Source organism: Ananas comosus, linkage group 11, assembly GCF_001540865.1.
Source record: "Ananas comosus cultivar F153 linkage group 11, ASM154086v1, whole genome shotgun sequence".
In the NCBI taxonomy this organism is placed as follows: domain Eukaryota; kingdom Viridiplantae; phylum Streptophyta; class Magnoliopsida; order Poales; family Bromeliaceae; genus Ananas; species Ananas comosus.
In genome coordinates this window covers 12088289-12112500 of record NC_033631.1, presented here as the reverse complement: position 1 = coordinate 12112500, position 24212 = coordinate 12088289, and the positions used below count along the sequence as shown (strand labels likewise).

General features: G+C 34.3%; 4 protein-coding genes across 7 annotated transcripts; 1 reads left to right on the top strand and 3 right to left on the bottom strand.

Moving 5' to 3' along the window:
- Positions 5591–7753, top strand: LOC109717674 (vacuolar amino acid transporter 1-like). The gene is made up of 3 exons (XM_020243545.1): positions 5591–5889; positions 6059–6663; positions 7213–7753. The coding sequence occupies exons 1-3, from the start codon at positions 5622–5624 to the stop codon at positions 7726–7728; spliced, it is 1389 nt and encodes a 462-aa protein (XP_020099134.1). The 5' UTR covers positions 5591–5621; the 3' UTR covers positions 7729–7753.
- LOC109717047 (late embryogenesis abundant protein 29-like) lies at positions 7998–9107 on the bottom strand. The gene is made up of 3 exons (XM_020242704.1): positions 8922–9107; positions 8418–8495; positions 7998–8346 (listed from the first exon to the last, which is right to left on the bottom strand). The coding sequence occupies exons 1-3, from the start codon at positions 8976–8978 to the stop codon at positions 8227–8229; spliced, it is 255 nt and encodes an 84-aa protein (XP_020098293.1). The 5' UTR covers positions 8979–9107; the 3' UTR covers positions 7998–8226.
- LOC109717046 (calcineurin B-like protein 7) lies at positions 9451–13058 on the bottom strand. 4 transcript variants are annotated; one of them, XM_020242703.1, is made up of 10 exons: positions 12901–12969; positions 12092–12249; positions 11759–11841; positions 11593–11652; positions 11275–11383; positions 11014–11066; positions 10564–10644; positions 10327–10439; positions 9911–9994; positions 9451–9827 (listed from the first exon to the last, which is right to left on the bottom strand). In XM_020242703.1, exons 2-9 carry the CDS (start codon positions 12168–12170, stop codon positions 9922–9924), a joined length of 651 nt encoding a protein of 216 aa, XP_020098292.1. In that variant the 5' UTR covers positions 12171–12249; positions 12901–12969; the 3' UTR covers positions 9451–9827; positions 9911–9921. The 4 variants fall into 4 exon arrangements, with proteins under 4 accessions (XP_020098292.1, XP_020098291.1, XP_020098290.1 ...); XM_020242702.1 differs by having other exon boundaries at positions 9451–9822; XM_020242701.1 differs by having other exon boundaries at positions 9451–9994; positions 12921–13058.
- LOC109717804 lies at positions 20402–23250 on the bottom strand. Its single transcript, XM_020243728.1, has 2 exons — positions 22444–23250; positions 20402–20731 (listed from the first exon to the last, which is right to left on the bottom strand). Exons 1-2 carry the CDS (start codon positions 23146–23148, stop codon positions 20573–20575), a joined length of 864 nt encoding a protein of 287 aa, XP_020099317.1. The 5' UTR covers positions 23149–23250; the 3' UTR covers positions 20402–20572.

Genomic DNA, 24212 nt, shown 5'->3' with positions numbered 1-24212 from the left:
TTGGGTACATTCTAGTTGGAGCATTATATATAATGCATTAGAGTCTTTTTTTTTTTTGGAGGAGTACGGCAGAGAGAAAAAAGTGCACTTGGGGTGTCGTACCAGAGAGAAAAAGAGAAAGAGAGAGTTATTTTGTGCACCTAGTGCACGGGTGCACGTAGATGGATTGTCTTTTAGGTTTATAAAAGACGAGAGAAGAATAGAAGAGATTCAAGAAAGAGGGCTTGGGTTGTAGCTACTTTGTTGCAGAAGAGGAGTCAGGTGTAATCTTCATTTATTTAATGAATCTTATTTTACCCGCATATTTTCTGTTTTGGTATTTCTCTTTTTTATGATTGTATCAGCTTTTGCTGAGGAGACGGGTTTATGGTAAAACCCGATTTGACGTTTCCGTTGCGGAATCCCAACAATTGATACCGGATCCACAGCAGTCGGTATCAGAGCGGGTTGCAGATTCACGAGATCCGGTATCGGGGCGAGTACCGGATTCCCAACACTAGGGGAAAAAAAAAAAAAGAAAAAAAAAAAGAAAAAAAAAAGAAGTTAAGGGGCTAGGGTGGGCCGGATCTTGTTATGACATGGAGAGAATGGGCCGGAGCCTATGAAGACATCAACTTCTAGAAATTGAGCAAATTGAAAAGCGTATAGTTACATTTTGCTATAATTACTTACATATCTCTCAAAACTTTTGAAATATCTTATATACTCTTTTTTTTTATTTCAAATATATTTCTCGTATATTTTTTCATTGTTCAAAAATAATCCCATTGTTAGTATCTGTTAAATCATCTCGTATTAAACTCGGATTAGATTTCTACGAGAGTTAAAAAGAGTCCAAAATATCTCTTTTGTTCTTAACTTAAGTGTAATAAGAAAAGTCGGTGATGATAAAAGAGTATATTTGAAAGCGAAAAAAATTTAAATTTTTTTTTTTCCTATAACTTAACGGCAAATATAAAAAATTAGTGATAATAGAAGGATAAATTTAAAATGGCAAAATAGTAATTTCACATAAATAATTTCTAACCGTTGACTTAGTAGAATTTAACTCTAGAAGTATGTCTGAAAAAACTTGGTATGTTAAAAATATATTTTTTATATTAGGTTTCTAAACAAGGTAAATATAAGAATTTGAAACTTTTAAGGAGTATATAAGGAATTGCCTGTTATATATTAATCAATAAATTTTTTTTAATAGAATTATGGGGAAATAAAAGCAAAAGATGAGGGTTTTTGCCATTTTTTTTTTAAAATTTTTTTTACCAAATATTAAAATCGTGAAGAGTGTGATGGATAAACATTATCCATTCGTGAAATATCAAAACCATGCGTGTTAAATTGGTCGTTTATTTGTTTACTATATATGGCTAGCATGCTTTTATTGACCGTTTACTTCACCGTTTACGTTATCATGCATGCATGTACGCTGGGGATTGGATTTTCTCTATCTAATATAGAAGGAAAAATTGTTATTAAATGAGTCATGCAATAGTTTTTATTTTACTAATAATATAAAAGTTAAAACAAAAGCATGCATAATGCATGAATTTTTCATTCATAAAAAAAAAATCCAACATCAAGATATATTTAGCCATTTCATGGAAAAGAAAATAGTGTAATTAGATCAAGGCAAATAATTAAAGAGAAAATACTATTTTAAATGCTACCAAAAGGATAAGAAAATCTTGTTTGAATAATTTCAAACAAACTGGATCGATAAGCTCTCCCATGTTTTTCTCTTAATTTAAAGTATTCACTACAACAGAATTAGGTTATAAGGACACATGTTTGGAACACTTTTGAATAAGTGTCTCATTTATACTAAAACTTAAAAAAACATCTACTAAGGCCTAAATATAAAGCCCAATCCAACCAAAAAATAAAAGATTATTCTACTCAACCCATCACACCCAGTCCATTTGCCCGATTACAAACAGAAAAGAAAAAAAAAAAATCAATTACCATCTTTTCTTCTCTCTTCACTTAATCCACTGAAATTCTAGACGAAGAACCTTTTCTGTCGTCCTCATCTGCTACCGCAGCCAACGCGATAGAGTTTCGGCGGTTGCTAAATGCTTAAATAAGTGTTGGTAAATTAGCAGCACTCTTTTAGGTTATAACGACACTCTTTAACTGTCACTATATACCTAACGACCCCACATATAGCAACACTTTTTAAAAGTGTGGGTTATTTTAGCTAGCGGCACTTTTTTGACATGTACCAACATTTAAAAGTGTCGCTATAGACCGTTTTTGTTGTAGTGATTACCCTGAAGCTCTGTATTTAAAAATATGAATTATATATAAGGGTTTATATATATTCTTTGGTTCAATTCTCGTACACTAACTTACAAATGATCTTGTTTTGCTTTATCTTGTCCACTGGAAATGAAGGAAAGGAAAATGACTATAATTAAGTAGAAAATTCATAGATGACTTGTCCATTATGAAAAAGACCAATGACTATGACTATAAAATTAACCTCAAACACTCAAGGAAAGGCACTCTATATTGAATGGGATATGTATCCTGCAGTGTGTGTCCCTCTTTTTTTTCCATGAGAAACATGTTAGATTCTCGAAAATAAGCACATTGTTTTTGCTTTTTGTTATATCGCAATAAATTTTGCATTTAATGATACTTTAAATAATAACTAGCGACGCTTTAAAACATTGGTAAAAATAACTCCGACGCTTGTGAAAGTGTCGAGTAAAGAGTCATCTAAGTAAAATATGTCAGAAGACACTTTAATATAGTGTCAAAAAAATTTTGTCAGTATTTAATAAAAATATATTTATTGGCGACACTTAATCATGATATCGGCACATATCAAAATGCTAAAAAATATAAAATATCGTCTAAAATATATTTTGTTTTAGTGTTCAAACCAAACAAATAAAATAACAACATTAATGTTGAGTGTGTACGTACGCTTCTTAATCGATACTTATCTTGTACTAAATATCCAGCTAGGAAAGATGATTTCATAGAGTGTTTGAGGTTAATCGACCAATTACTAAAATTTAATAGTTAATTTTATTTAAATAAAATTTATTAAAACGACAACTTATTTTATAAAGATTTATGCGTAATAAATAGAAGGAAAATAAAATAATGGAAGAATTTGTTTAATAAAATTAATTATATATATACACATACGCACTATATTTCTAAAATCTTACTCCTCAAATTTAAATTATGTATTTTTTTATACATCGATCAAATTAGATTTTATTATGCGATTTATTACGTGTATTATTAATAATATTAATTAATTATATTATATACAATGAATTTATTAATAAAATTAATTAATTAATTAATTTCATAGAGTTTAGAGATTTAAAATTTTAAAATTTGAAGTTTAAAATTTGAAAATAAATATTATAAATTAAATTTGAAATTTAAAATTTAAAATTTTGAAAGTATCAAATTTTAAATTTTGATATATATATATATATATATATATATATATATATATATANATATATATGGAGAGAGAGAGAGAGAGGGAGAGAGAGTAAAGGGGGGTTTGGAGGGACACGTGTCACCCCAAGGTCCCCCCAAACACTCCTTTAATGTAAAGAAATAGAAATAGATGTTTCCGTATTTTGGTCAACGTCTATGTCTCGTTGATTAGGCTCAGTTTTGTCCACGATTTCTCGGCTATCTCCTTCCTCGAAAGGACATCATATTTTTTTAAATTAAGGAAAACATATCCATATATAGTTTAAAATTGGGTTAATTACACCAGTAGTTTCCAATCTTTTCACCAATTTTCACTTGGATCTCTAACCTTTTTTTTTTACAATTGAGTACCTAATCTCTTGATTTTATTCCAATTAAGTCCCAACCGTTAGATAGGTGTTAAAATTGGCGGAAAATGCCCACGTCAGCACCATGTCAGCGCCACGGTGGCACCATGTCAGCACCATTGTAGCGTTGTGTCAGCAGATTGCAAAAAAATTTTAATATTATTTTTTATTTTAAATTTAAAATTTTGAATTTTTATTTTTAGAGACTAAAGTAAAAAATGTGCAAAGTTTAGAAACCTAAATTAACATGCAAAAGTATGCCAAATAGGCGCTGACGTGGTGATTCCGTTAATTTTAACAGGTTTTTTAACAGTTGGGACCTAATTGTAATAAAATCAAGAGATTAGAGACTCAATTGTAGAAAAAAAAGGTTGGGGACCCAAGTGAAAATTAATGAAAAGATTGGGGGCTACTGGTGTAATTAACCCGTTTAAAATTTAACATGTGAGCAACATGTTACACTCAAAATATTAATGGAAAGGTACAGGTTACTAGTTATCAGCTGTGAAACACATGAACGTATAAAATCATATAAGCTACATTAATTGGGATCTACAGGTTAATTAATAATTAAGTGGACACTGTTGAGTACTTGAAGTTGTGTGTGTATATCTATTATCTATTATCTATTATCTATTAATCTATTAATTTTCATGAATCTTCAATATTTTTTATCATGTGGCAAATTATTCTTCATCCTCTGTATATTAACACTTCACTCTTACCATCATTTGACTTTCTATATTTTCTTAATTAAACTTTCAATTATTGTATTTAATTAATACATCTAAATGTTTCCATTATCAAAGTTTCAATGGCAAGTTGTCCTTCACTTGACCCTCTGCTTTTTCTTCATCAAACTTTCAATTAATATTTTTAATTAATACATCTGAATATTTTCACTACCAAACTTTTTCTCCATCAAATTTTTCGGTTCCAATTAATTCATTAATTCTTTCTCCTTCATCTTTTCTCATAAACTGTCGGCTCCCTCCCTCCTCTTACTAATGTGCACCCATCTCTCTCCTCCGCCGCGGCCGAAGTGATCTTGTCGTCATTTTCATCCTTGTTACCAATAGTGAGAGTCCTTTCGCGACTGTAGCAAGTAAGGTACATAACAGAATATTTGATGTTCTCTTATTATTAATTATTCTTATAGTTTTTATTCGCTACGAAGTACGGGCTCTTTCACTAATATATATATATATAGAGAGAGAGAGAGAGAGAGAGAGAGAGAGAGTCCGGCTGCAATGGTATCGATAGCACTAAACACTTGGTGCTATCAAGCTTTCTGCCGTTAGATTAATCCCTTTGATTATTTTTACTCGTTAGATTATACTATTCAACCAACTATCCACTCAACCCTAAGGGGCCATATTATCCTAACCGCACATTTCTTAATCCAAGGGCTAAAAAATTAATAGCACCAATAATTTGATGCTATTGATAGTATTCCAGCTTAATTCTCTCTCTCTCTCTCTCTCTCTCTCTCTATATATATATATATATATATATATTACTTAAACACCCAGTCAAATAATCGGGTCCTATTCTACGTTCTCGGTCAACAGGGACTGAATTATAGAACATAGTCAAATTATGCACTACGGACAAAAATAAATTAATTATATAATTAATGTCAGGGCATAAATCCCAGAGCAAAATAAAAAAAGTTCGTCGCGGGTCAACGATTGGTTGGTGTATGTTATGTGTAGACTCCTCTATATATAGCCAAGTATTAGCTACCACCCTCATTGCCAATTTTGTAGAAGTACTTTTTAATTATTTCACCAAGTATCTATTAGGATGCGTCTCCAATCATCTTCTCCAAATACCAGCTCCTCATCATCACCACCATGCCATGATCATGTGGTATCCATAATCATGGATGTTGATCATGTTGATCATCATGGGGTCTCCCTAAAGAAACCTCTCTTGCATGGCCATGATGATCGGCACGACACATTTCCTCGGCTCACCGCCAAGGAGGAAGCCGACGGCGAGCTCTCTACGCGCGACAACGATGGCACGTCTTTCTCGAGGACTTGTTTGAACCTCACCAACGCCATCTCAGGTTCCCCCTCTATCCGAAAGCCTGCTTTAAAACTTTCTTTTTGATGATAGGCACTGCGCGTGTGTATATATATATATATATATAGAACATTCATTCGATCATTTTCGTAGTTTTATGCGATTGGATGCGTTAGCAGATCATGAACTATTTGCATGTTTAACGGTTCTAGGTATCGGGGTTCTGTCGATGCCGTACGCGCTCTCTGAAGGTGGATGGCTCAGCTTAGGCCTCTTCTTTTTCGTCGGAGTCCTATGCTATTACACCGGAATACTCATCCAGCGGTGCATGCACGCCGATACAACAATCAGAACCTATCCCGATATCGGAGAATACGCTTTCGGTTCGAAAGGAAAGGCCATCATAGCGAGTTTCATGTATCTCGAGCTCTACCTCGTCGCGATCAGCTTCCTAATACTCGCGGGGGATAACTTGGATAAGCTGCTCCCCGGTATAACTATTGAGATAAGCAGGTTGAGAATAGAAGGGAAGCAACTGTTTATACTTGTTGCCGCTGCGCTGATCCTACCGTCTACGTGGTTTCGGAATCTGGGCATGTTAGCTTATGTTTCGGCCGGGGGAGTTATCGCGTCGGTCATCTTAACGGGTTCTTTGATATGGGCTGGAGTTGCTGAAACTGGATTTGAGAGCAAGGGGGATTTGTTCAACTTGAAGGGGATTCCCACATCTGTGGGCTTGTATTTTGTGTGCTTCACTGGTCATGCAGTTTTTCCTACTATTTACACCTCCATGAGAGTTAAAAATCACTTCTCCAAGGTAAGCAATATGCATGCATATATAGAGATTTTTTCCAAAAGCACAACATTTCTTTTTTGTTTTTGAAGTTGATATGATTTTGTGGCTTTTTGCCTAGGTTAGAAGCAGAAACTTCTAATTATGTTTGTTTCCTTTTTTGAAGTTTAAGAATGTCCTTGTTTCAGCTTCTTATATTTGAGTCACAAGTTCTAAACATTTTTGTTGATCAAACGTCTGACTACTACTATTGTACTTACTACTTTCGTACTTTCTATATAGAAAAAAAAATCGCTTAAGGAGCGGGACCAAATGAGTACACGCTCTCAAAAAAAAAAAAAAGTGTTTACTTAATTATATATTACTTGCCAAACCTGAAGTTATCCAAGAACTTCATTTATTTAGTTGCAAAACCATTTTTCCTAGCAAATGTTGAATGCCAAACCATTTTGATGATTTTACAAGGATATATATACAAAATCGCCAGCAATCCCCAAAAATTTACTACATGATTATTGTTAAAATCATCTGAAACAGGACTTTACCATCTCCTGTTTAATTCTTTTATTGCAGGTGCTGTTAATTTCATCTGTTTTGTGCACTCTCAACTACGGATTAACTGCAATTTTGGGGTACCTTATGTACGGCGAGGATCTACAATCTCAAGTAACACTAAACCTTCCTACAGGAAAAATCTACACAAAAATCGCAATATATACCACTCTAATCAATCCTCTCACGAAATATGCTCTCGTAGTCTCCCCGATCATGACAGCGATTGAAGAACGGCTCGGTCTCGCTTTTAGCAATAAATCGACTAGCCTCTCAATACGAACTCTTATCGTGATGAGCACGGTGGTAGTGGCATCGACTATACCTTTTTTCGCCTACTTAATGGCGTTCATCGGATCGTTTCTGAGTATCATGGCGACCGTCTTGTTCCCGTGCTTGTGCTACCTCAAGATTTATAAGGCCGCGAGGATTTGTACCGTCGAGTTTGTGGCAATTGTAGGTATATTAGTGATTGGAGTGGTTATTGCTGTTGTAGGAACTTACTCTTCAGTGCAGCAAATTCTTACTAGTTTGTAGAGACTATTAGAGCCTATGTTTTGTTTGTGCCAATATTATTATTTGATTTATTTTGCAAAAATAATAAGTGCTAGTAAATCATCGACATCGGTTCGCTGTTCTGATTTTCTTTTCGTTTCTGATTACGTAGTTTCGAATTATTACTCACTCGAAGTTCAATATTTTTAGATATATTTAACTGGTTTATAGAAGTTCAATATTTTTGTTGGTTCCTGTAAAATTTATGCACTTACAATAATACTTTTTCACAAGACATATAACTCAGCAACTACATAAAGAGCAAAACCAACTAAACTAAATCCATTGCAAAATTCGGGCCGAAACAGGCCATTACATGATCTCCATACTAAGGAAAAGGAGAAGAAACAAAACAAGAAACTTGCTGACAAAATGCAGTTTGCAGCAACATTACATTATTGAACACAAGTAAAGCAACTTAAGCCATTTATACCCAGCAGAGAGGAAGCACATTAAGCAAACAATGAAACTGGGATCAGTTCATGGCTTGGTGGTGGTGGTTCTGGTGGTGGAGGTGGTCGTGGAGCCGTCCATCCCGACCGCATTCTTCACCGCGTCAGCTGCTCCCTGCGCCATCTGCTTCACCTGTTCACCAGTCTGTAATAGAACAGCAAAAATATTTATCACCATCTCATAAATTGCATCTCTCTGAGAATACATGAGCTTTTCTGCTGCATGAGGCCCCCTGCCTCCTCTTTGCCTTGCTGACAAGCCTCAGAAGCCCTGTTCATCATCTCATCTTTCTTCACCTGTGACTCACCATGCAACCATTCACACAATGCTCAAAATACCAAAAAAGTTGAGCAAAAAAAGGAAAAAAAAACATGAAACATAAATTTTAATGGCTCATGCATGCTGTGGCCGGGTTTGATTTTAAGTGCATATATAGGTTGGTTAGTTTTGTGATGAATTTAAATAACCGACGAAGGACCAATGCGAAATTACCTACCCCATATACACAATAATTTTCCAAATGAATAGTTGAAAATGCATACCTGCAAACACTTTCAGCCATTTTCGAATTTCGCTACAATATTTACTTTTATCACTATTCTATATATCTTCAGTCTGCATCATATCCGTGATCTGACCTCTTTAATTTAACGTAACATAATATGATTAGTATGTTATCTATCCTACGTGAAAAGAACTATTGCATAAGACTTTCTCCTCACCTGGGCGTGTCCTGCAGCTTGGCCGGCCTGGTACCTCAAATCCGACTTATCGGCCATTTCCTTCGTCTTTTCGTTTTCTCTTGCAAATAAAAGCTACAGAAATAACAAGGGAATGATGAACTTCGTTTGGAAGAACTAGCAAAGGTGAGAGTGAAACTCCACTGGAAGGTAATGAGCTAGAGAAGGTGCTCATGGTATTTATAGTGTTGAGTAATCTAATCTAAGGGTGTGGCTTTTGATACTAGTAGTTAGTTACGCTGCTTTTTAGGCGTTTGAGAAGGGCCAAATCGTATGATCCGCTCAATGGTTTTGTTCCATGTAGCCCGAATCTCTCTCTCTCTCTCTCTCTCTCTCTCTCTCTCTCTCTGGGCTATGACTTGGCCCCTGCAAGGCTCATTTATACATTTATACTCTTTAAGTCATTTTCAATTGAGCATGATTGGATTTTGTTTAATTTGTATGTTTCATACACAATTAGAGCCTCAGGGATTCATCTTACAAGCTATTAGATATTCACGCATGCAAACAGTTCCTTAAAAGTTTCAATAATAGCAAATATTTCTGCACCGAATGTCCCATCTATCTTTCTAGTCATTCAATACGCTTCAAACATTATGATATGGTTAAGCTCATTATACATGATCAAAAGCCATTATCTTCAAGCTAGAATGTACAAAGAGTCACAACTTATATCTCAAACTTACAAGCACCGCGCATGCTACTGTACTTGACTTGAAATTCTGAGAAAGAGCAAAGAAAAAGACGAAGCAAACTTGGATGTTTGAATTTGCTTGCGCCTCCTGGTATATCTTTTTCTCCTGAAAGATCGAATCATTCCACCGCCACATAGTTTGATCAGGATATCTGCGATCGCTCGTTTGCCAGAAACTAGCTTTCCCATCTGTACTGCATTGCTTTTTATATTATGGAGATCGGAGAAAACTTGCAGAAATTCTCAAAGTGGACATATGTGACAGCAATTAATTTACATTTTTATATATCAGATCGACATGTACTCCGCATCGTTGACTTCGGAATTCATCACGAAGCTAGGGAACCCCATTGTAATGTCCCTGTGAAACAATAGAAATCCAAGACAATCAAGAGGAGATGATATATACATATACATCACTGATTAAGTATCTTTTTAATTTCTTTTGCATGTAAACTAATTTCCAAAGAGATGGTTGAACACATTCATGAGATAGAAAATGAACTCGGACAATGGAATACATGTGAAGAAACAAGAATAAAGTACTAGACAAATGCAGACGGTGCCGCCTAATCTTAGCAGCATATTTTAATGAAATTCTAATAAAAACTAGTAGGAAATGTGAATTGTGAAGTCGAAGGTAACAAGAGAAGTGAAATATCTGATTTTTTTTTATAAAATTTTTAGACTCACTTTAAGTATGGAAGAGTCATGTTTCTCAATAAAGATGGATTTCGTTTCACAAATTCCGCCCACTCTTCTGGGTCTATCTTTCCGTCGCCTTTCGTATCTGCTTGACTGAACGTCTGTAAGCCAAAAGGCAGCATCAAAATGAACTAATTAACTACGCAAAAAAATTACGAGAAGAGAAAAAACTTTTTTTAAAAAGAATATTATGAAAAAGAGAATACACGCAAAGATTCTGCTTACCTTATCGACAATTGTTTCAACTACATCATCTGAGAGGTACAAATCTGATTCGTTTAAAAGAGCCAGCACCATCTCCTTCAACTGTGAAAAGAAATGAATAATGAGACCATTAATGTGACAAAGGAAGAGAGATTTACCGACAAACCATTTTAGAATCAGTATAATGGTATAAGTTTTCAAAACATTACTAGCTCACTAAATTAACCTTTTTAGTAAAAAAAATGACATCTTTTTTCCTTACCATAATAGCAAGGCCTTAAGGCCTTTTGACACATCTGTTTGAGTAAACTAATTAGGATTGCTCCATGTTCTTTCCATTTGTCGACTACTTTTTGTGATGCATCATACAAAATCACAAGTAGCAGCTTGCGAACATAAATTATATCCGAAGGAGATTAAATTATTTCATTGGTAAAGTTTCTTCAGAAAGAAACAGGAGCTGGTTCTTACCTCTTCTCTTTCGATGAAGCCCGTGTGCCTCAAATCATACAACCTAAATGCAACTGCCATACAAAATATTTGAAACATGCGAGTTTTATGAGTTCATTTCCAAATCTATGTACAGAAAACTAGCAGTGTATATATCAAACACAAGAATAAAGGAGTTGACTGCATAATATTTATCAACATAAGGTTTTGCATACCGTGGACACCACAAAAATATTGATTGGATATTAATAACATACGAGATAGGATACGATAGAGTAATACATGCAATTTTTTCTGCTTCTGGCGTATTTGGGTGGAAGATGCTAAGCGATCGGACAAATTCTCCAAATTCAATGACCCCATTGCGTTTCAGGTCAAATAAGTCGAATATCTGTTTGCCAAGGCAATACAAGAAACTTATCAGAACGGTACCGTATAACACAACAAGCTACGAAATTTTTCCAGAGTATATAGTGAGAATAGCAGGAAAAACCATTGTTAACTTTGTTATTCATTGGGACGCCAATTTTTTTCAATTTATAGTAGATCACGGTCGGAAGATGAAACAACGAAACAATTTAAAAGAGAGCGAGCACTGACCCTGTCCGCAAAGAGATTTTCTTTGTTGCTGTTTCTAAAAAGTGCGAGCTGAAACTCTTCCTGCTCAAAGATGATTAATGCACACATTCTAAGTAACGAAACTAGAAGAATAAAATCATGTAAACTGCATGTGAATCGATAATCCAGATCATAAATGAAAAGGTACCTTGTGAATAAGCCCATCTTTTATTATCGAACAGCTCAACTTTTTGAACAATTCATACAGCGCTTCTACATCGCTCACTGTAACTGCCATGATATACAAAGCAAATCAAATTTCCGTAAGAGGGTGAACTGATTCCGACCACTTAAACAGTACGATGGAGACCGTGGAAAAGATATCTGGATTCTATTAACCAAGTAACATTAGCTCATGAATGGATAGAATGATCAAACTCAGAACTAGTTAATGCAAATAAAAGTATAAGATTTTTTTTTTTCTTTTTGAATGAGACAAAATTACGAAAGTATAAAAACCAGAAACTTTGTAGATGCTTACAGGAAGTTTCAGCAGCAAGGATAACAGGATCTTCGTATCCCGGTGGGTGTTTGATGTGCCGCGAACGCACACAGCCCATTATACAAACGGTCGCAACCAAAGGAAGAGATTATATTAAAACAATAGCTACTTTAAATTCGATTGTCGCGAATCGGAACCTGTGGAAGACCAGAAACAGAGTCAGAATTCAAGAACAAGTCACACAAAGAAAACCAGGAAATTAACTTGTAAACTTCTACGAAGTTCAGATCTTTAAGAAAGAACTACGAAATCCAAGCCCATGAAAACACCAAATAGTTCTTTTTCACGTCTAAGAAAAGTGGGGAGATGAACTATAAGATTGGTTCATGTGAAGCCCAAACAACAAGAGAACATGGTGTTTACAAAAAAACCATCCTTTAATCTGTTACTGCATGAATTGAGCTTGTTATGCTTGATCAATGTCCAAAGAGGTTTAGCCAAAATAAAAGAGAAACAAAGTTTTAATCATATACCCATCAAAATGGAGCAAAAATAAGAAAAGCCCAAGGTAACAGAGCCTCAAAAAAAAAAAAAAAAAAAAGGCATTACTTTAACCCATTTAAATCACTCTTTTCTGAAAAAAAGGAGAGAAAAATTGGATTTTGGAGACAGAAATATGAAGCTATGGTAAAAAAAACACAAAACCCAGTTCCAATTTCTTCCCAAGTCTCCTCTTTTCCGCTCTACAATGTCAAATAAGTTTACAACAACAATAACAAATGCATAAGTGTAAATTAAGTGCAACAACAACCAATTCAAACATAAAGGAGAAGAAGAAAAAAGCTCACTTTGAATCGAAACTTCGCACCTGAGAATGAAAATCTCTCTCCTCGAAACTCTGCTTCTCTTTCTCTTCCTTTTGGGAACCATTTACATTATATAGAGAGCTCCATCTAAGTCAAATCTTTTTTTTTTTTTATAAAATAATATCTATGCCACATTTGTCAGCTCCTTTCTCTTTTTAATCTCTCTTTTTTTTTAGGAAGTTAAATGAGTTTTCTCTTTACTTTATTGAAGTAAAATATTGCGTGTTAATCTTAGATAGTGTTGCAAATTAAATAATGGTTCACTTCTCCTATTTCTTTTTGAATTACCCGTAAATATTTAATTATTGGAAACTGCTATTTGTAAACGTAAAAATTAGGTATAAATTTTAAACCCAATCTATCTGAAAATTTAAATAATCTTTCAAAATTTTAGTATTAAAATATAAGAGTGTGATAAGATTAGTATAAAAAGACAAAGATTTTTGAAGGAAGAGCTCTTAGTTGAGTTTTTATTAGAATAAATTATTGTTTGCACTCGGTGCATCCGTACATCGGTGCACCACCTCATTTTAGTCTCTCGATTTCGTTTCCTATTTCATGCTAATCACCCAATTATCTATTGAATAGAACATAATGCAACCTAAAAATGAATAATTTGGATTGATGTAATAGATTGATGTTTTAGGGGGTGACAATTACTGCATTTCACATGTCCTCCCTGTAGATCATGTGTTCTATACCTGTTTTTTGCTTTGTTATTTAATGTCGAGCCACTAGTGGAGCTCTAATTTATGTAGTTTTGATCTTAAAATTTTACAATAGATTAGGCGTCGACCCAAGCGTCATGTCCAAAATGGCTTAAAACTTTCACAAGCCATAATCATAATATTTTAATTCATCACTTAATTTTTGCAGGAGCTAACCCTAAGATTACTTCGATTTTTCGACCTCCCAGTCATTGCTATAAATTCATCACCGCCGTCGTATGCTCCAATTACTATCTATCATCATCAAGGATTTAAATGCCGTAATACGGAATGTGCCAAAAATTTACCGGCAGGATACCACACGGTTCGTGTAGGATCATGCTGATACATGACGGTCACAAAAAATATATGTGTGCCGACATGTAATTGTATGAAATATTTATTTTCTTAACAATAAAATATGCTAATTATTTATTATATATTTTTATCAAATTTTTTAAATTTTATTAAAAAATTATTTATTAATTTTAAAAATATAAGATTTTGAGTTATGCTATCGACATGGGAATTGTATAGTATCGATATCTTACAGACACGACACGGTACGGTGGATACAGTCCGTACCGATAAACACTTTAATTCTTGATCATCATCATTACTATTATCATCATTGCTGTAATAGTTCACTGCAACCCCTATGCTAGTGCCACAACCACGACCATCGTCGCCACTGCTATTGTAAAAGCACAAACAACTCAAAGAGTTTGCCTTTGGATTTAGTAACTTTGGTAGGCTTTTTTTTTTTTTGAGAGAGAGAGAGAGATTGGTAGCATGTTACCCGCTTCGTTTATTTTTTTTTGAAATAAATTTAGCTGAAAATATGAATCATGCAATTAGGATTCGAACTTAAAATTTCGGATACCAACCATCAAACCTTTTGCCACTTCCGCTTGGGACGGTCGGTAACTTTGATAAGCTTTAAGATTAGCTAGGATATCCTTCTTTAGGGATGGTGACTCCAACAATTATATATATATTATTCACCTCTCTCTTTCAATCACCATCATCCTTTTTCATGGTATCTCACGAGAGGAGATGGAGAAAGTAAATGAATTGAACCAAGTACGTATGGGCCCAAATTAAGTTCATAATAACTTCTCAAATAACTCTATAGTAAATTGTTGACAAATTCACTTGTGTGATCAGTTTCTTTGATTTGCATCACATCTTATTTTGGAGTCAAGGAACACTAAATAATCCCTGGACCCCGTCTAGCTATACATAGACCAACCCATACAAGAAACTCGAGGTTTGATTGGTGCGGTTCGTCGATTACGTGGTAGGCCGGGTGTGGACTTTGGAATATCGGAAGAGCTAGCTAGGGCAAGTAGGGTGGTGGTAGAGTTACAAGTTGCAAGAGTTAATTAGGAGGGCTTTCCACTTGATGAGACAAATTTATGTACATACATACAAATTGCTTAAGGGTCAACTACGATTACGATCAGAAGTTGACAAGCGCTGCTGCAATTAATCACCTCTACATCGATCAAAAAGTGGAATATAGAAATAGATCATTATAATATATAATTGATAATTGATCATGCACTTTTTTTTACACGAAAAATGAACCTTAGCTAGCTCGCGAAAGAATTAATATGCTAAATGGGCCATAATTTTTCGATCGAACTCTAATAATAGTCCTCACATACATGTTGGATCCCATGCATGTGTGATTAGAAGAGGTACGTAAGAGAACAGATAACAAATATAATAAGAATAATAATAATATAACTAACATGATCCACGTACGTACAAACAAACTAGTTTAGGTAAGATCCACACATTTTTTCTCAATTAAAATCCTCTTTAATTTCCTCTCTCTCTCTCTTTCTCAAGCACATACAATTTCTGGGAGTATATGATGTAATGACGTGCAGCATCTAAAGGAATATTCCGCTTAATTTCATTAATTTCATGTTGTTGTTTATTTAGCTTTGACCTGCAGCAGCGCATCTGCCGTAGATACATAGGATTGCTAGATTAAAAGTGAGTTAGCTTCAGTAAATAATGTACAGAAAAAGAACACGATGTGGTGGTCTACAGTGTGACTACTAAGACAAGTAATTACAACAATCCCCAATTCCAATACATATATATATATATATATATATATATATATATATATATATATATATATACACACGGCATGATTGTTTTTTTTTTTTTTATTTTAGAGGAAGGTAAGCATACTAGCCACTTCATTTATTTTTTTTAAAATAAACATAGCTAAAAATATGAATCAACTAGAATTCGAACTTAAAACTTCGGATACCAACCATCAAATTTTTTGCCACTTACGTTAGAAACCGTTTGTTATGGCATCGTTGATTAGATCAGTAAGTTGATGCATGCCTTTACATCTCTGAGCTACGTGAGTAATTCATTTCTACTATGATTAAAACAACAAATATATATGCTTACTCACAATTTTTTTTTTTAAAAAAAAATGACTTGCAGCTAATCTATTGAACCGTGCACGCTAAAATGTTTTTTTTTTTCTTTTGAAAGGGAAAGGTAGCACACTACATGTTTCATTCATTAAGTAAATAAATTTAGCTATATAGAGTGAGACAGTTAAAGTCTCAAATAAGACAAAAAATCAAAGAAAAAAAAGTGCTAGAAAGAAAAGAAATGATAGCCAAAGTGGATGATGTGTTCATATGGTATTGGATCATGAAGTAAACGATTGCAAAGATCTTTTTTTTAAAAAAAATAAATGCTTAGTAGTCAACGAGAGTGATTGTTATGACACCACAAAACATATAATAACTATGCTTTAAGAGGAGTCCGTACTATAATTACTGTTTAACGTGTTAATGATGGTATGTTAAAATGACACTTTTGGTACGAAATATTCATAAGTGCAACAACAATAAACCTTTTCTCAATAAAATAAAATAAAATAAAATAAAATAGACTTTTGTGATAGCTCAGAGTCAAAAATTTTATTAGTAACTTACACGATAGAACTTTAGTGGGGATCTCCCACCAATGCCGCGTTGCAAAGCCTCCGATCAACTTCGTTTTATCTTTATCCAATAATTTATTAGATTTTTTTTAATATTAAAATTAAAAAAATTAAAAGACTTATAATTCTTGAATAGAGATAAAATTGGTACGAAATAATAGATTAAGACTCTTAATGAGAAAAAAAAATGCTTAGGACAACTTTATTATCTTAATAATGTGAGAAAAAAAAAAGTTTTCTTGTACCTTTGTACAATTAATGCAAAAAAAATTAATTAAATAAACATGTACAAATTTTATTTTTGTCGCACGTTGACCCGTCCCAAAATTCCACAATTTCCTATAATCTATCCATTTGAATTATTGGCATTGTAGAAAGTCAAATTTCTCTAAAATGGCAATTGGTGATTGGATTAAAAAAGATTTAGCGGAGTTATCATCATATAAATTTTGTGACAAATCTTGTACAAATTTTGTTTGATAAAAAATGTTAGACACGCAACACATAATTTTCTTTTTTTTTCGTCCCTATTGCGCACGTGCCATTGGCGCGTGCATTGTGCGCAGCAAACGTGTGGGCCTATTATGCTTATACAAAATATTAATAAATTGTTAAGTTAAAATGGTGTGAAAAAAACGTTTTATTTATTCACTAAATTTTGATTGTTAAGGGATCAAAATGAAACTCTTTGATTAGTGACAATTTTTCGTATAATCTAACAAATTAGAACTGCATTTTTCGTATCTGTTCCGACAATTTAGCTTCTGATAAGCAGACACCGACTTAACTTAATTAATAAGAGGGATTAAGTCCACTAATCTTTGGTATTACCCAAGGGGTTGACGTTAACCCCTAAAACCATGAACTTTGATAATGTTGATAATGACACTGGTTCCAAATGCAAATATACAAGCATATAATTTTTGTATACACCCCAAAGTCTTAGAGATAAAATGGTATCTTTCCCTAGCTACTACCTGAGCTGTGTTAAGGTATATTGCTTACCTACTTTGTTTGAAATCAACTACATAAAGAGAGAGAGAGAGAGAGAGGGGGAAATCTAAAACTCCGCGAGACCAGGCTAAGGCTCTGCTTGAGATTACGGAGAGAATGCTTGCACATCGTGAGGAAATGCGATAATTTATGCATTAGTTTGGCCCAAATATGACTTCTATAGTTTTGTTGAAAAACGGAGAAGCATATTCCCCTCCATGTGTGATTTTGTAACCCTTATTATTTTATAACATAAAAGCGGGGTCTCAAGCTCCATTTTTAAACACCGCCGACTCAAAGGGACCGAACCTTAGACTTTCGGACACAACCTGGATAACAACCAAAGATAAGATCTACTTTGGTAATGTGGTTGCTGTAAGTACCATTTTTATACTATTAAAAGTCCTAAAAAATTAGAAAACATCTTCAATCTTCTCATCTTGTATACTAGTGAAAGCACCCGGACATTACAATGGGTTGATTTTGTAGAAACAAATATATAAATGGAATTAAAAAATAAAAAAAAATTAAAAAAAGAGTCAAAAAATAAAAAAAGAATAGCAATATAAAAATTAAAGAGTAAGCAGCAGCTGCTGTAGTAAAAATATAAGAAAGATAAAAAAAAAAAAGAACAAAACTATAAAAATCATAAACTATATTTATAGCAGTAATAAAAGTTGAAAACTAAAATATCATATCCCTCATAGTTCGAGTTAAAATTTCGACTAATTAAAATTTGAGGACTAAAGTGTCACGTGCTTTATAGTTTGAGCCAGAATTTGCAGTGCATTAGTTCGAGTACTAAAGCGTCTTATCGATTGAGGACCAAAAATATAATTTATATTGTTTTTGTTTTATTTGTATGTCCGACGAATACAGAGTTGAGCATCTATTGATATTATTCAATTAGTAAGTTAATTATCGGCAAGAACCTGTCAAACTATTTAATAAATTTTAGAATATCTAATTATTAAAATTTAAAGTTGACAATCATATTTTTGATATTTTAGAAAACTTTAAATTCAAAATTAATCGCTTATCAAACTATAAATATTACATTAATGATATTAAAATTAAAGTAAAAAACATATAGAACTTTCTGAATTATATATGAACTATTTGAATCAGTTATCAAACCTTTCAAAATTTTATTATACAATCAAGTATTATAAAATTAAAATTTATATTTAATACATGCAATTTAAACTATTTAAAAAGCTATATATAAAAATTTATATATTTTAAATTTTTATAATGAGAGATAATATTAGATTGAATTTTTAAAAAATCAATATTGTACAATTAAAATGTATATTTTATACATGCAATTTAAACTGTTTAAAAAGCTAAATATAAAAATTTATATATTTTATTTTTTTATAATGAGAGATAATATTAATTGAATTTTTAAAAATTCAATATTATAGAATTAAAATGTATATTTTATACATGTAATTTAAACTAAAAAGTTATGTATAAAAAATATATATTTTTAAAATTTTTATAATGAGAGAAAATATTAGATTGGATTAAAAAAAAAAAAAATCCAATCAGAGGAGCATCTCAAGATTCCCAACATGGCACATGGCATTTTGCAACTATGAATTCATATATTTATATTTATATAGACATAGATGCTACAAATATTATAAAGGTATCCCAAAGTGTATTCCCGAGCCAATATTATGTATGTGAATAAAAATAATATGTTTAAGAGCTCTTTTGGTACCATTATTATTTTTTATTTTCTAAAAATTATTTTTTTATAATTTGAGTGCATTGGTTGGAGAAAAGAATTGTATTTATTGTTATATTTAGTTAGTTTACAATGTATTTGACTAAATGATAAATGAGAACTTATTTAAACAACTTTTAAAAGCAACAAATTGTTGAAATTATTTTATTATTAAATAAATATTTTAGACNTATTATTAGAATTTAGAGATTTAAAATTTTAAATTTTGAAAAGTTTAAAATTTGGAAATAAATATTATAATTTAAAATATAAAATATTAAATTTAAAATTTAAAACTTTAAAATTTAAAAATATCAAAATTTTAAATTTTGTATTATATATATATATATGTGTATGTGTGTGTGTGTGTGTGTGTGTGTGTGTTTGTGTGTGTGTGTAGAAGGAGAGAGAAGAGGAGGGTTGGGGGGACACATGTCACTCTAAGGTCCCCCCAAACTTTCCTTTAATGTAGTTAATAGATAGATTATAAAGTTATGATTATAATCACTATCGAAGCTTCTCCGGTGTCAGCCGCAACCGTAATTTTATAACATTGGAGAAACAAAGATTGTAAATAATTTCTTTTTTTTTTTTAGGAAAAAAATGATGTTTTTAACCGCTGCATAATCAAACTAGGCCTTGACTCAAAGATTTGAACTGAAAACTAGTGACTAGACTGGTCAAGAAATGTTCAATGTATACCCTGAGCTACTTTTAGGAGACTTGAAAGTGTTAAAATCACAATCTTGCTTGCCTACTTGAGCAATTATTATTGATGTCAAGATGTTGGCTACCTGGAGGCTGCAGGCCCGCGCCTCAATCTTCACAATCCGACCCAATTTGATCCACAACCATCATGCCCGTTACGGTTTAGACTGAGCCCAAGCCCGTTTACTTAGATATCTTTTCCAACAAAATTTGAAAAAGAGAAAAGTAGGTGTTATTGGCATTGGGCATGTACTACTGTCCATGTATTAACCATCTATCCTATCAGTTACTTTTAATCCAACCATCCAATTTCCGAACAAAAAGAAGAAGTGCACGGTTGAGATCGACATGTAAGACACGATTAATAAGGTTATTGGAAATTAGCCATGAAATTACGGCCACCACAAGAAGTCAAAAAAGCCGATTAATATCTGTTAGACTTTGATTAATCGTGATTACAAGATGAGCAAAAAATTTGTGCAGAACAAAAATATGGGCTTCCGAAGTACCTGATAGAGCAAATCAGATGACAATACAGCCCTGACAAATAAAACAAGCAACCAAGATGCCTAGGAAAGCCCCCGCGATAACCTGCGATGGAGTGTGACCTAGGAGCTCCTTGAGCTTTATTTCACTGATGGGGTGCCCTTGAAACAAGTCCTCAACTATCTTATTGAGTACCTGCACCATTTAGCAAATTTTTAATATGATTCATGTGAGAAATGAAAAAAGAATACCAAGGCAAAATCAAGCAGTATATGAAAATGCATTTTGAAGTCGCCAGAGCCATGCATATACAGCGAAAAAGACGGACATAAATACCAGGTGATAAAAACATGTAAATCAATGCAGAGATCGGCATGCTTAAATATGATACAAGCAAAGAGAGATGAAAAAGAAAAAAAAAAACCTTGGTCATTCCTTAATCATAGCACACTAGAATTATATGGATAATGTCAGATGTTAGTAATGTTCGAGTTAGTTCAGACTTATTCTGCGAAGTGAATTTGCTACCTGAATGAATACTGTGGCATGCTATAGTACAGCATAGTTGCATTATGTTACGAATTATAAAGATCCATTTTACATTTTAACGAAAATTACAAAACAACTTTCTTCTAAGCATGGTGACTGCAACCCATTTGTAACAATAGAAGGACACAATTGGGATGTTTTTCGAGGAGATAATATACTTATTCTGAAGGAACCTCTAGCAACACTTAAAAGATTTGCTACTGCTCATTCTTATGGAACAAAAGATCTAGTAAAGCTAAATATGGCAAGGCATCAGTAATTTACCGCTTGAATATCACTTGAATAATTGGACTGAATATAGAGATGGTTGGATAAAATTTAGGATAGAGAATTAAGATTACCTTAATTATGTTCAATCAGAAAATCTACCCTTCAAAAGAAACTCTGTTACTCAAGTCGATAGGAGCATCAGGTATAAAACATATTGTAATAACGTTGAACATTCACATAGTCTGTAGACCAACAATACGTGAAGGACAATGTGCAAAAATAAATATCAAAGAGCCTTAAAAGAGGCTTGAAAGGTATTGTTATGTTGCATATGGTGCTATAACCACTTTGTTTCCTTGTTGATCTTGTCAAAGAAAAGAAAGAAAGAGCAAAGAAGTAATTTTACTTGCAACATCATAGAGTTCTGTTTGCAGTTCTTCCAGAGACATCTCTAGTTTACATACTTCCAATTCATATCTTCTACCCAATCCTGTAATCCAGTGTAACATTGATGCATTCCCATAATCTTTCCTGCACGTGAACCCTCTCTATTATTTGCTCCCTGTTTAGGCTCATTAATCAAAAATCTACTCAAATTTATTTTTTTCAATTTTCATTACATTCAAAATCCTCAGACTATCTTGGAATATTGTACAGTTCAGAACTCCAGATAACTTCAAATATATTGCTAATCACCAATTTATAAGTATGTCCGTTTGAAGTGTGTTTAATAGGGATGTAGTGGTTTCTTTAGAACGAATATCATTTTCAATCACTCAACATCAAGTCTTTGGTAATTCTTATGACATGGCGTGATATTTTGAAGTGTGATATGGTTCGATGCTCATTTCTCAAAGACCATTTTCTACGGCATGTTTAGTAGAAGTGCTTATGGACATGCAATCAACTAACAAAGGTTTTTTACTTCATCTGAAACAGAACAATTCAAATAGAACTAACCTTTAACAACCAGATAGTTTCAAACACTTGGTGATAGTTTCAAACACTTGGTGAGCACAAAGAATAGACACAAGGAGGACATATCCTACTTATCTCACACTCTTCTCATGTCCTTTCCTTCTATTGAATAATTACTAAAAAGAGATCAATGCAACAATTAGAAACGACGAAAGCAGAGACGAACTCACCTCTGCCTGAATCCCCGCATGCCGCCGGACCCCGATGGCATCATACATAACTATGAGACTAAAACCAAGGCAAACAGGAAACAGCGAATCCCCAACCCCATGGCACAGCGCAACCGAGGTCGTGAGCGCCATACACAGCGCCGAGTGCGACGACGGCATGCCGCCACAGCTGAAGAGCATCGCCAGGTCCCACCTCCGCTCCACGAAGAAGTTGAGGAACAGCTTCATGGTCTGCGCCAGCGCCCACGCCACGAGCCCAGACACGAAGGTCGGGTTCCCGGCGAGCGCCCACAGGTGCGGACTCACCCGGGACTTGGATGCCGCCGCCGCCGCCGTGGTGGTGCTCATCAGCATCACCCCGATCCCGCCCCCGCCGCCGGAGAGCGCGTACNCTCGCCCGCCACATAGCCAAGCTCGCAGTTTGGGCGCACGGGACCGGACGAAACCCCCGAGGGAGCGGACTATAGCGAAGAGCAGGCACAAAGGAGTAAAAGGACGGGAGCTTACACCGGACTGCGTCTCTAGGGTTTCTGATGGGGTGTTTATCCCGGGATTGGAGGAGGAGACGGGGATGGTGAGTGCGCGCTTGGAGTAGGGAATGGAGTAGGGTTTGGGGAAGAAGAGATTGGATTTGCCGAAGCTAGGGTTTTGGTAGAGAAGGGAGGAGGAAACCATAAAGTAGGGTTTGAGGCTAAGGATCTCCATGGTCGCTCTACATCGCCCCGAGAAGGGGAGGTGGAGACGAAGCGGAGGAGGAGGAGGAGGAGGAAGACGCAGGAAAATTGCCGTTAGGATCAGGTTTTTATTTTTTTTATTTTTTTTATCGAGAAAAGCAACGGGTTATTGATCGAAAAGCCCCCGTAATTTGTGAAAATTTCGCTGACTCCTCTGTGCGGTAAAGAGCGAGACAAGGGTGCTTTTGTAATTATGGGTTGGAATGAGTGATATTATGCGAAGATTCGGGTTTTGTCACTGTCGCGCTTCGGAGAGGAGCGCAACGGTTCCACTAGTTCGGCGACGCGCTTTTATGGGCTGAACCCATGTTTGTGGGCCGAGCCTGAGAATAAAGGGGCTAGGCCCAAATTTAGCTAAGTATTATAAGATGGTCTTCTCCTTAAGCCACCGTTTGGTTCGGGATTAAGTAAAAATTTGTTATTTCAGAGATAGAATTAAGTTTAGGATTAAAGTGGGGTTAGAGTAATTTCGTGTTTGGTTGAGAATTGGGTTTAGTCCAGTTATAGATAAAATAGTGTTTGGTTAGAATAGGTGGAATAAGAAGGATAGTGGGTAAAATAATATTTTGTTTGATTGAAGTAATGGGGTGGGGTAGGGTTAGCTAACCCAAATTTAGTGTTTAGAAATAACTTCGAGGTTAAAGAGTTATTCCACCTCTTAATTCCAAACCAAATGAGGTGCTTAGAAAATTATTCCTTGCACTCGGTTCACACGTCATCGGTGAACCGTAATCCCCCCTCTTACTCCTTTTCATCTCCATTTGGTTCACCATTTTAGATTTTCTGTTTTTTTTCTTTTCTTTTTTTTTTGATGAGTGGATGAGAACGAGGAGGTTCGCGGATGATTTGGTGCACCGGATGCAAGTTATTTGTCTCGGTATCGGGTCTAAACCTGATTCTAATGAAACGGATCCGACCCGATCCTATAATAAAAGTACCACGGATCCGAGCCTGATAAACTCGGGTCCGTCGAATCGTTTCGCCCGAAACTCGATCTCTCCGAACCCCCTCCCTCGTCGTCCTCGAATCCCCCCC

Coding starts and splice junctions, on each gene's coding strand:
- LOC109717674 (XM_020243545.1), top strand. CDS start 5,622: ATGCGTCTCCAATCATCTTCTCCAAATACCAGCTCCTCATCATCACCA. Junction 5,890..6,058: donor CCTCACCAACGCCATCTCAG/GTTCCCCCTCTA, acceptor TAACGGTTCTAG/GTATCGGGGTTCTGTCGATG. Junction 6,664..7,212: donor TTAAAAATCACTTCTCCAAG/GTAAGCAATATG, acceptor CTTTTATTGCAG/GTGCTGTTAATTTCATCTGT.
- LOC109717047 (XM_020242704.1), bottom strand. CDS start 8,978: ATGGCCGATAAGTCGGATTTGAGGTACCAGGCCGGCCAAGCTGCAGGA. Junction 8,496..8,921: donor AAGCTGCAGGACACGCCCAG/GTGAGGAGAAAG, acceptor GGTGAGTCACAG/GTGAAGAAAGATGAGATGAT. Junction 8,347..8,417: donor AGGCAGGGGGCCTCATGCAG/CAGAAAAGCTCA, acceptor GCTGTTCTATTA/CAGACTGGTGAACAGGTGAA.
- LOC109717046 (XM_020242701.1), bottom strand. CDS start 12,170: ATGGGCTGTGTGCGTTCGCGGCACATCAAACACCCACCGGGATACGAA. Junction 11,842..12,091: donor CCTTGCTGCTGAAACTTCCT/GTAAGCATCTAC, acceptor ATATCATGGCAG/TTACAGTGAGCGATGTAGAA. Junction 11,653..11,758: donor AAGATGGGCTTATTCACAAG/GTACCTTTTCAT, acceptor ATCTTTGAGCAG/GAAGAGTTTCAGCTCGCACT.